This window comes from Spermophilus citellus (assembly GCF_964194105.1).
Source record: "Spermophilus citellus genome assembly, chromosome: 7".
Taxonomy (NCBI): Eukaryota; Metazoa; Chordata; class Mammalia; order Rodentia; family Sciuridae; genus Spermophilus; species Spermophilus citellus.
In genome coordinates this window covers 48,885,961-48,898,421 of record NC_138188.1, presented here as the reverse complement: position 1 = coordinate 48,898,421, position 12,461 = coordinate 48,885,961, and the positions used below count along the sequence as shown (strand labels likewise).

At 47.6% G+C, this 12,461-nt stretch overlaps 1 protein-coding gene and 1 long non-coding RNA gene across 6 annotated transcripts in view; one reads left to right on the top strand and one right to left on the bottom strand.

Moving 5' to 3' along the window:
* Nucleotides 1-12,461, bottom strand: part of VEPH1 (ventricular zone expressed PH domain containing 1) — a gene marked incomplete at its 5' end in the record, with an annotated part of 221,011 nt that overhangs the window by 146,429 nt on the left and 62,121 nt on the right. For all 4 annotated transcript variants that reach the window (XM_081301834.1, XM_081301832.1, XM_081301833.1 and 1 more), the window contains one exon: nt 6,278-6,487. In XM_081301834.1, the coding sequence (XP_081157960.1) occupies nt 6,278-6,487 (210 nt within the window). The remainder of the gene's footprint in view (nt 1-6,277; nt 6,488-12,461) is intronic.
* Nucleotides 232-7,011, top strand: LOC308653241. Of its 2 annotated transcripts, none has more exons than XR_014023027.1 (3): nt 232-359; nt 4,958-5,448; nt 6,078-7,011. It is a non-coding gene; the product is annotated as an uncharacterized lncRNA (long non-coding RNA). The 2 variants fall into 2 exon arrangements; XR_014023028.1 differs by lacking the exon at nt 232-359 and adding an exon at nt 3,750-4,041.

Below are 12,461 nucleotides of genomic sequence, written 5' to 3'. Positions count from 1 at the left end.
AGGCCAGCACATTCCAACCAGTTAGAGGATCAAGGGGGAGGGCACAGGATTTAACACCCATGATGGTGCGGCTGGACTGGGGGATGCCACTCGACTCCCCACAGGTGCAGGCTAGCCATCTCCAGCTAAGGAAAAACAAGTAGCCATAGTATCCCTCCACGCGCTATGAGATCATTGCAAAAGCGTTCAAAAGCATCTCATTTCCGCTTCACCACTACATCTGCTGACTTGTGGGCCTGCATGGGGCTCAAAACATGGCAAGGGAGAACCCTGTACCTGCTGCTGTCTGCCTTCCGCAGCCCAGGCCCTGAGGAGAGCCTAGCACAAACCAACCTGGCTTCAGTTCAGTTACCTGGGACGTAAGTAGGACGGGACATTAATTTCAGCCTGTCAGGTTCAAGTTTGAGGGCACATATTTCTCAAGCAATGAGAGGCCTGGGCCACAGCAATAAAGTACATTAATTGATGCTTACTGTTTGTTGGACACTGTTCTACACAGGTTGACTCACTAAGCCCTCAGAACAGACTTAGGAGGTATAATATCGCTAGGTCACTTGATAGTTGAGGAAACTGAGTCAACAGAGGTGAATTTACTTGCCCCAGGCCACAGAGCTGGTATGTGGCTGAGTCAGAATTGAAACAGGTGGGCTGACTCCCGCCCACACTCTCAGTCACCATGGAATGCTGTGTGGACGCTCCCCCCAGTAAAGCTCATTCATGGGATGAATTCATGCAGGGACCAACCCTAGGTGGCATCCAGTGCTCAGGCTCCCATGATGAATGGGGACACACCCTAGGCCATAACCAATGATGGACACTCCTCTTGGGAGCTGCACTTGAGCCAGTCTGCTGCCTCCTTTGAGTCCATGCATGGAAACCTCTTCTCATGGTCCACTCAGAATCGTCTTTCACCTGGGGCACTTACCAAGGAGCCAGGATCTTTCCGTATCTACTATGGCCAGGCCTCTGGCATGCTTCCAGGATGTCCACCCTGTGCTCTCCTCTGTTGTCTTTCACCTGTTAGATATGAGGGTGAGTTGCCTGGGCTCTGGAATTGTCCACCCTGTCCCTGTCATGGACACACAATGCTTGTGCATTTATGATGTAGAATTCACTTTTTGATTCCTCTTCAATTGCATCCCCTGGAAGAACTCTACGGTGACTTGATCTAATGAAAGCTTCCAGCGAGAGTCCAGCCTTCCAGTGCTCAGTTAACTGTGTCCTTGAGTTCTGCCCCATTCTGTCGGCCCCAAGTGAATTCGATGGATATGGTGGGATTTCTTTCCTCTAGAAGCTCAGAGACTCATGGGGGAAAAACAGAATGGGAATCCACAAATTATAACACAGAGAAGCTGAAACATCATGAGGTGGAACCCAGCATTGGGGGAGAGGCAAGGGTGACGCACCTTGCCTCAGGAAACCGGGAAGACTCACACAGGAGGCAAGGTTCCAAGGAAAGGAGGCGGAGCTGGTCGGGGCTGTCCCTGAAGGTAGCACAGTGTGTCAGGGAAGGGAACAAGATGCTCAGGGGACAGAAGGCAGGGCATGGAGTAGCCTAGGCAGGGAAGAGGGGGGAAACTGGAGGGGCTGGGCCAACCCCGGGCATCCCATAGTGTCACGGAGTTGGTAGGCGAGCCCACAGAAGACTTCACAAGTGGAAGTGGGATTGCACCTGTATTTTTAGGAAAAAAAAAACTGGCAACTATAAATATGCAATGGTGCAGGAAGAAGCCCACTCTTCCCTTGCTGCTCTCTCCAGCAGGGCAGGGTTATTATATTGATGATGCTGTTCTGTTGTTAGTTGAAGTTCATTGAGCATGCGCCGTATGCCAGCCCCTGTGCAAGATGTCTCTGATGAGTTGTTTGGGGAGGACTCTCAGGAGCTACAAAGAAGTCATTTCTGATGTTCAAGAGGTATCTGTTGAAATATCCTCATTTGAGAAATCGAAAGGACCCATGTGGTTTTGCTGTGTCTAGGACATATCCAAAAAATGCTGTTTCTTGTTTACGATTTTGCTTCAACTGAGCCTGGCACAGGAGCAGGGCAAGTCCAGAGGTGATAGAGAGCTAAACATGACCTTAACCAGGCAGGAAGGTGCACCTCAAGGGCAACACTTCTCCAGCTGCCCCAGAAGCACAGGCCTCTGCCCTGAGGTCCTTTCACTTGAACTCTGTATTTAATAGATGTGTTCTTGGTACAAGCACAAACTTGGGGATGGTCTGTGAGTCATTACATGGTCTCCCATGGCGACACAAACACTACATTAAACCCAGCTTTGTGTAAACTTGGGCAAAAAAGATCTCTTAGTTAATTTGGGGGTTAGAGAAAAATAGGAGTTTGCCTTTTGTTTTTTGTATGCAATTTTCTGGGCTGGGTAATACAGATGGGAAAATTATGATGCTGCTATCAAGCTGTTGGGAACAGTCTGCCCACCCAGATGGGCTCTGATTGGAAAGACAAGCACGCCTGGTCAGGCTCCTAGTGGCCAGCCCTGCAGTTCTTGCATCTGACTTCATGCAAGCACAGAGCATGAGACACAAGCCCTGGGTAATGTAACTCGCATGGCTCCGGCCGACCCCACCCACCCCACAGCCATCTCTGGACTGGCAATTGCATACTTGAAGCAGACCTCCCTAACGATCAAACCAGGGGGTTTTCTGGAAACCAGGCAGCAAAGGAGGGGTCTCAAAGTAGGCTCCAATGAGCCCCAAACTGTACATTTCAACAGTTGGGCAAGACTTTCCTGTATTTCTAAAATTTTTAAATCCCAGCAGAGAAATGACTTGCTACTTTGAACCCCTGAACACAACTAAAACTTTTTTACTAGAGCGTCAAAGAGAAAAAATTCAAATTGAGTACCAAATGAGACCAATGCAGGATGAGACAGAGGCTCCAGGGACTAGAGCTCACTCAAGTTCTCTGTCTCATGAAAACCCCAAACACCTGGCACCTCAGGTACTCCCACGGCCCGTTCTCTCCCCACGACCCACGCTCTCCACACAGAAGGTGGTGGGGTTTTCAGGGAAGAGTTTCTGCCTTTCTCTTTGTTGAAATTCCTCTCCCATAGGAGTCTGGGACCCCATACTGGACTTCTGTCTTCACGCCCACCTCTCCATGTACCTCCATAACTTCCTGTTGATTTTTGAAAGAATCTGGATGGAAACACTCACACAAGTACGATTCGCCTGTTGAATTTGCTCTTTAGGGGATATTGCTCCACAGGTTTTTTTTTTTATAAAGTTTAACAAATTTTACTTCAGGTAAGCAGGTACTAGCTTCTCAAACAACTAGATTTATTCTTGGGACATCTGAGCTTTAAAAGGACACTCACATGGTAGGACGGCAGGCCTTAGAAATAAATGAGACAGGTGTTATTTCTGAGCAAGGGGGCTCCCTGACATTTGTGGGTGATTCTATCAGCCTGGTCCTAAACGAGATGGATTAATTTGATCAAAGAATTTCGGGTGGAATGGAGGTATCCAGGGTGATGCTGTTGTTTTTGAGGACAGAAAATAGATCCAGAGAAATTAAATGACTGGACCAGCTGCAGAGACCTCTGCTGGTCCTTCACTAGTGCTTCTGTCCTTCTGTCCACAACCTGGGCACGAGGCTCCTGCGTCCAGCCTGTGTTCCAGCCTCCCTCGTGTGCATGTGACACTCAGCCTGTGGGGTGGGAACTCAAGGTTGTATTTGTCAGGAAGAATCCCTCCCTCCTGTCCCCTTCCTGCTGCTGAGGTTCTGATTCTATGGGTGGAGACAGTACCCTCCTGGACCATGAGTTGGAAGCCATGTGCCCTAGGTGTTCTCAGGGAGAGCAGCACAAGAAGGCAGGAAGCTGTGCTTTTGAAATGTGGAGCTCTGAACAGATGGCTGCTGGGACATTGTGTGTGAGAAATGGGTGCCTGTTTCTGTTTAACTTACTGTTGTTGGCTTTTTCTGTTACTCTCTATCAAACCTAGTCTACATTGCTATATCAGTCATCTAGAAAATTATTAAACTGATTAGTGGTACCTCCTGGAAGAGGGAAGGATGGGTGATGGGTAAGGCATGATTCTGAGTCTATCCCTTTAAACCCTGTATGTCGGGGGTTCCCAAGGAATGAGCTACAAATAGCTATGGCAGAATTGCCCTGGCAGATATTCCCATAAATCCAGATTCCTGGGCCCCTTTCCTGGAGATTTTGATTTAGTGGCTATTCTATGGGGCCCAAGACTTACTTAAAATCTCCCCCATGTAATCCTGCTACATAGTTATATTTGACAATTATTTGATGGATAATTGTTCTCTGCTGATTGTTGAGGCAATCAGAACTTCCAGAAAATTTTGTTTGGAGGGCGAAAAGCAAACAGGATTGAATTCTGATATAAATCACTCTCCTCCTTCGGTGTTTTGTGGGTTCTGCATTCATGGTATTTGACCAACTGTGGATAAATATTTGGAAAAAATTTTGCCTATACTGAATATGTGAAGATTTTAAAAAATTATTATTCCCTAAACAATATAGGATGATGATTTATACTACAGTCAGTATCATAAGTCATATAGTGAGGGTGTAGAACACACAGGAAGATGTGTGAGGACTTTAGGCAAATACTGTACCATTTTACACAAGGACATGAGAGTCTGCAGAGTTCTCCTCAGGTCCTGGGACTCTCCCCCAAGGATGCCCAGGGAACAGGTATCCTCAGGTAACTTGGTCCCTCTGCCCTTCCCTGTACCCACTGAGCATCACACGAATGTGACCACCAGAACACTCTCAGGTTAGCCTCCACTGAGATACCCCTATGGCAGCATGACTGCATGTCGTGGGCTGCACGTGGGTAATGTTGTTTTAGATTTTTAAATTACAATTTTCATAGGAGCTGTAGTCCCCTCCAATATGCATTGCTACATATTAATGCATCATAGATTGTTTGTGACTAAAAGAACTGCTATTGAGGTGCTTTTTTTTTTAAGGTTCTAGGGTCTCAATCTCAGAGGTTGCATTTTTGGTCTTTGCAAAGATCTGCAAGATCAGCAGAGTCTATCAAGCAGATGACAGCTGAGGCGTCCCCAAAACACACAGCAGCAAGTCCTCCTAGCACCAGCAAGTCCCAGGGTGCCAGGCAGGGCAAGCACACCGGAAGGCAGAGGGTGTTAGGTGCAGGACAATCCCAATAGCAATGAGGGGATTACACTAAGCAGCAAGTCCACAGCAGGGGACCCTGTCCAGGACATCTCACATGGCACGAGTGGGCTGCTCGGGCAAGTGATCCCCTTCTGGGAGGCTGGAGAGGGGTTCTGAATCAGAAGGAAGCCCAGGACTCATGAGCTTCCCACAACTCTCAGCAGAAATAAAACAGAATGGCACCAAAGATTCATTTTTAAGACAACATTTGAAAAGAAATATTAAGGATATTAAAGAGCTGACTCCAACTGGGTCATTAACTGGCTCAGTCTACGTGTGGGTAAGTCATATAATCTTTCTGTTTCTAATTTTTTTATCTTGTACAGAATCAAGGGATTGAACTTGATGAACCACAAAATTCCTTTTAAAAGTTGGATGATTTTGTGTTTATCTAATAGCTAATTATGCGCAAGTGAATTAAATGAAAACTTCAGTCAATGATATATTTGCACTTAAGGGTATAAAACTTCAAAATCCTAATATAAAAACCATACGAGAGACACGTTTTGTGTGTGCATGTGCATGCACACCCTCAGAACCTGAATTTCTAGAAACCTTCTTCCTCACTTAATCCCCACAAACTCTGATGGCCTTCTCTTGTCTCCACTGAAACATTCCACTATGTAAATATTTAGGCTAGATATTTTAAACATCCACAAACGTTTATTTCACTCTCCCAAGTGACATCATCCAGAGGGCTCAAAGCATGCTGAGCCAGGCCTCACTGACATGACAGCTATGGGCTGTGGGGAGCAGGTGGTCCCTGAGCCCCATCCTGTACTTATGGAGGGTCCCCCAGGTTAAGTGGAGCTGCTACTAGAAATGGAATAAAGCCTTTTATGAGCCACTGCTGTTAAGTGATTTGAGTCTGTCCTTGTGCCCTCCATCCCAACCCCCCTTCTTCCTCAGGTGATGGCCAGGCAAGGAAGTCCTTACATCCTGAACTGTCCCCATAACCAACAAGGTTCAAATCAGAGGTCACTGTCCCTCTAAAAGGTTTGAAAGAGAAACGGGAACCCAGAAGTCCCAGGACAAAGTGGAGGCTCTGGAGCTCCAATGGTTTAAGTGCCAGAAGAATTCGGGGAAATGGAGAGAAAAGCCCAACTTACTTCATCCACAAGCCCAACAGCTCCATAAATCCTGGCCAGCTGTCCGATGAGGCCAGGGAACCTTTCCCCGATCTCCTTCAGCCTCGGAAGGAAGCTGTCCAGTGCCACTGGCTCGTAGCCCGAGATCTCTGTGAGGATGTTTAGGATGACGTCATTGTGGGTTGCATCCTTCAAATGCCTGATTAGGAAAGGAACACACTTCTGAACCACCTACAGAGACGAGAGGAGGGACGAATGAAGAAACAAAGAAAAGCAGTAAAGCAGAATCAACTTCCAAAGCAAGTATGTCTAGCATTAAAACAGAACTCAGCACACCTGGGATGGTCACTCTCGCTGGGACAGAAGCAAACCTCTACACTTTGGAACCTAACATTCACAATAAAATCTCGAGGCCTGATGTTTGCTTCTTCTTTTAATCTGAGCCTTGTGTTGCAGAGAGTAGTTTATAAAATGCTCAGATGCAGCTACTTGTCAATCTAGTTTTGATGTGTTGTGTCCCAGCAAAGTTACATCCCCTGAAACAACCAGGGGAGCTGCAGTTCGGAGGACTTAATATAAGTATGAAAGAGGTCCTTGGTGACTTTACTCAAAGCCTTCAAACTGGCAACATACTGCTTAGAAATGTTAATAATAAAAATAAGGAAGGAGGAAAGAGCTCCACATTTTCTTCAATTTTCCATTTTGAAACAAGAATAAGAAGATGAAATTATTAAAGCAAAATGATTTCCACCATATTACCACTGCCTTTTCTTGTTTCTCAGTGCTTTTATGAATATAAGGATGAAATAATTAATATTAGAAAATGTGACCCTTTTAAAAACCTTTTTAGGTACCAGAGATTGAACTCAGGGTGCTTAATTACTGAGCCACATCCTCAGACCGTTTTATTTTTTATTTTGAGACAGAGTCTCACTAAGTTGCTTAGGGCCTTGCTTAATTGCTGAGGCTGACCTCAAACTTGTGATCCTCCTGCCTCAGCCTTCAAGTCACTGGGATTTTAGGTGCAGCCACCATGCCCGGCTCTCCCTTCATTTCTTAAAGTTCTTCTACTTGACCTTGCTGTCAAGACAGAAGTTTAACATAGCTTTTCTGAAGTGATTCCTACCCCACTGGCTGTGCTTTCTCTTGTTTGGGGGTTTTACCCCTGTGGCTAGCTCTACCTGGAAGGCTTGTTGTCCCTATCTGCTGGATCAACTCCTGATCATTCTTGAGGCCTTCAATTAACTGCTGCTTCCTCAGAACCTCTTCCCTCTCGGTCTAGGGCCCTGAAGAAGCTCTGCTGTGCCTTCTGGGGCTCTGCGCAGGTCCTTCTCACGCCTGCCTCTCACTGCAGGTCTAGACCACTAGTTAGCTCCGCCAGTGGTTACAATGCCCAGCGCACAGCCTGGCCAGAAGATGGGTTGGTAAATATTTGAGGGGAAAAAAAAATCAAAGGAAGGCAAATCTAATTTTCTGGGTAGCATTGAATAGAATATCACCCCCATCCAGAGCTGTTGAAATGTTAATTAAACACAGTTGCTGTCATGAGTCACATGTAACATTACAGGGCATGACAAAGACAGTTCTTGGATAACTAGGACCCTGAGTGTAGATGGAAACTTCCTGTCATATCCAGCACTTGGGGAGGAAAGGAGAGGGCGAGTTCCTGGTGAGGAGCACACGTGACCTCTAAACATTGCCTGTGCAACTGGGAGGGCCTGTGTCCTGCAGAGACACCACCTGGGCACACAGGGCACAAGTGTCAGCCAGCTGCTGCAGGTCAGGCAACATACCTAACCCAGGCCTTCAGAAATGGAAAATGCTCACACATTTCTTGGCCCCTCCCCAAAAGTTCCATTTCCTATCCCTCACCCCGCAGGTACTTATTCCTGGAACAGAGGGCTCTGTGACACGCGTTTTTGACCACACTAACTTCATTTTTAAATTTAAACTTCAACCCATCTATCTCAAACCTCACAAGAGTGGGATGTGTCTGTAGCCTCATAGAGTAAAAAGAGGAAGGAAGAAGGGGGGCTGGGGTTGTGGCTCAGTGGAGCGCACTCTCCTAGCACATGTGAGGCCCTGGCTTTGAGCCTCATCACTACATTAAAGAACAAATAAATAAAATAAAGGTATTGTATCCACCTACAACTAAAAAAGAACTTATTTTTTTTTAAAAAAAGAAGAAAAGAAGTAAGGAAAGGGGGCACACACACAGGACATACACACACAGACAGCTGGACACAGAAGAGAAGTTCTGAATTTTAAAAACAAAGCAATAACACTTTTACCAATAAACAGAAGTTAAGATTATTTTGCTTTGAATTCCTAATAGTCCAACGTTGATTAAGTTGGTGGTAAAAAAGATGGATGCTTCTTAAAGTTTATCACACACATGAAAGAAAAATGGTGCTTTGGGCTTTAGAGAGATTATTGCTAGATTAGGAGGACTTTATTTTCCAAACACCCGGCACGTCCGTGGGCTGGGTCTTCAATACTGCCTCATGGGGAGCTGGCTGCATGAATCAAAGAGGGCCCCATATTGCTGCAGACAGAGCCGCCACTGAGACATAGATGGCTGAGAAGGAAGCTGGCATGGCATAGGGCCCCTTCCTGAGTCGTGGAAGGAGCTCCCAAGCTGGCCTCCTGCCCCAAGCCTCTGCCTTCTATTTAGCCTCCTCAGCGCCACCAGGGAACCTATCCTAAAACCCCAATCTGATCCCATGACCTCCCTGAGAGACCTCAAAGCTCTCTCATGGCCCAAGGTCGGCCTGGCAAGGTCACAAGCCATGTAGCATGTTTACTAGCGGGTACTTGTTCTGCCTTTCCCTGAGGCCCCACTGCACGGCACTGGCACCACAGTGCCTGAACACAGATGTCTCATAATTCCAAATTCCATCTTCCCTCTGGTCCACCCACCCCCTCAGGACCTGGGCTGGACTCCCACTAGAGGTGCATATCACACGCCCAAATGCTTCCCTGCTCCACAAAACTGACAAACCTGCCGTGAAACCACTGGGCTATTCGGTCTGAAGTATAAACTGGGGCTCTTCAGAGGGAATGGAGCTCTGGCCCTCAGCCTCTGACCCTGCCTGCCTTGCCCCTGCCCCTCTCTTCCTACTTTTGTCTTTTCGAACATCCTGGCTCACCCATGAAGGTCACCTAAGCCACCCCTCAGAAATACAGGTCACATTGCTGGCATGGCTTGTCCTCTGAAGGCCCTCTGGGCAGGCCTGAGCACCCAGGCCTATATGACTGATGAAAGCAGACCTGTGTTGTCCAAGAACAGTCCAGGGCTACGGCCAGCTGTGTGTCAGTCAGCACTGCCTCAATGTGACCAAAACACCTGATGTGAATCACTTGAAGGAGGAAAATTTATTAGGACTCTTGGTCTCAGAGGTCTCAGGCCATGCTTGGCATCTCCACTACTGTGGGCCTGAGGTGAGGCAGAGCATCATGGTGGAAGGGTGTGGTGGAGGAGAGCAGGAAGAAGGAGAAAAGGAAGAGAAGAGAGAAAAGGGGCCAGGAACAAGTCACCAGGGCATGTCCCCAGTGACCTATTTCAACTTGGTCCCACCTCCTAAAATTTCTACCACCTCCAATAATGTCATCAAACTACTGATCCACCCATGAGGTTGGAGCCCTCATGATCCAATCACTCCTCAAAACCCCAGCTCAAACCTTTGTTGCACTGGGGACAAGCCTTTGGGGAACATTCCAGATTCCAACTGAGACATATGGAGTCAGTGAGTGGGTAGGGATGGGACATGAGAGGGAGGGCAGACCAGAGCCCTCCACAGCCAGTGGACGGGGCCCCAGCCTGGACGGCTATGGTCATGGCCCACTTTTCTGTGCTTCCACACGAGGCTGTTCATGAGCTTAGTGTTCAGTCATTGAGTTCAAGTTTTGTGGATTCATCTCTCCAGGCCATGGGCACCGTAAGGACAGGGTCCTCTGAAGACCATGCCATAACTTAATTGGCAGTGAAAGACATTTAAATTCCTGTGTGTGGAGTGAAAGGGAGACGCGTGGGCACCCTCACACTGCCTCTTAAATTAACCCTGAAGCCCAACTTTCTCTCTCAATCAGTTTGACTGGCATTAAATTCATGAATCTCAAGAAATCTACAAAATGATTGCCACCCTTTCCTTTATAAGTCATTCCCACCACAATGAAAAAAACATGTCATTGACAACCAGGGCTCGGCTCCAAGGGCTGTTTGAGAGAGGTCTGTGTATTACATGGCTCCTTCTTCTTGATGTTCCGTGGATGAATTCTTTTTTTTTTTTATTGATTATTTAAAGCATTACATAGTTCATGATATATCATCTTTCATACATTTGACTCAAATTGTGTTTTGAACTCCCATTTTCACCCCAAATACAGATTGCAGAATCACATCTGTTACATATTCACATTTTTACATAATGCCATATTAGTGACTGTTGTATTCTGCTAAAAGCACATGGAAATGGTAGGAGACCTTCAATGATACATAAAATTATAAGAGGTTATGAGGGGCAAGGGGGAAGGAAAAAGAGGGAGAGAATTGAACAACAGCAGGGGAGGTAGAGAGGGAAGATGGGAGGGGAGGGGAGGGGAGGGGGGATAGTAGGGGATAGGAAAGGTAGCTGAATTCTTACTTTAAGTAAACACCCAGGCTGACCTGAGTGCTGGCAGCCTGCAGCGCTGTTAGGAGTTGCAGGGCTGGGCATTTGCAGAGGAATGTTTTATGCTGCTCGGTGAGAAGCCTCTCTCTGCAGGGAGCCACCCCCCGCAGCTCCTCTGGATCTGAGCCTCACTCCACAGAGGGCTGCACCACCCTTCAGAGGGTCACGTCCTGAGGAAAACAGAGGTGCACACACATGCTGCTAGAGGCTGTTCCTTTTGCTGGCTAGACTGTGGCAGGGCTGTGACGGCCAAGAACAGACAGCACTGATTGTCATCAGGGCCACTTGGAAAACTGACTGCCCAGCCTTTTCCTAGAAATGGATCCCGAGGGTTCTCTGGAGGTATTAACCATAGGTCATGAGCAGGGAAGCCTCTCTTCTTGGGAAGAATAGTTTCTTGAAAAGAAGGGCCCAAAGGCCAAGATGAAGAATGGGGTCCCCCTGCCCAGCCAACCACAGCCCGGAGTTCAACATGGGGGGTGCTGAAGCTCTCCCACCAGCTTACGTAGAGAACATCTTTCGAGGGTCTACTCTTGACCCTCCAGACCTAGAGAGCCATCTTCTTGTCAGAGGGTGGGTGGTGTGAAGGGCCAACAGGAAATAGGAAATACCTGCACATTTCCCATCTACAGGCCCACACTGTCTACCTCTGAGAGTCAGTAGTTGTCTTACTCGGAAATCAAGGTTCCACTTTAATCACAATCTCACAGGGTCAAAGCCTTCCCTGTTTAGCTGCTTATTTTGTCTGAAGTGAAATTAACTAGATTTAAGTTGAGAGCAGCAGTCTGCAATTTTTTTTTCTTTCTTTTCTTTTTCTTTTTTAGGTACTGGGGATTTTGCCATTGAACCCAGGGATGCTCGACCACTGAGCTAACTCTCCAGTTCTTTGTGTGTGTGTGTTTTGTTTTGAGACAGGGTCTTGTTAAGTTGCTTAGGGCCTCACTAAGTGGCTGAGGATGTCCTGGAACTCGAATCCTCCTGCCTTAGCCTCCTGAGTCACTGGGATTCCAGGTGTGGCCACTGTGCCTGGCTGCAGTCTGTGTTTCTCATTATTACCACTCACTCCCTTTCCTCTCAGCGAGCCCTGCCTCCACAGTTCCTCCTGTCCCCTTGCCCACTGTCTAATTAAGGACAGAGGGGAGAGGAGCTGAACCGGCCACTCCTGCATCTCACAGCCTGTGGCAGCTTAGGCCCAGAGAGTTGCAGAAGGGCTAAGGGGCAGGTGGGGGCAGCCTGCATGTGAAGGGAAGGCCCACAGGAGACCAGCAGGGCCATTATTTCCCTTTGCAACTCCTTGCACCTGTAAGGATGCTGAACAGCAGAGTCGCCACATGTCACTGCAGGGGCCTCCTAACCCTGTCCTCCTGGTCCTGGGACTCACACTCAGCACCCACAATTCCCACCCAAGTCTGTACTTACCCTCTCCTCTTGCCTTCAGCTCTCCTCCTCCTCTTGTCTAGCCTGCCCTCAGACTGTCACTGCCCTGCGCCTTCTACCAACTTCCCTGGAACACCCACTTGCTGCATACATTGCAG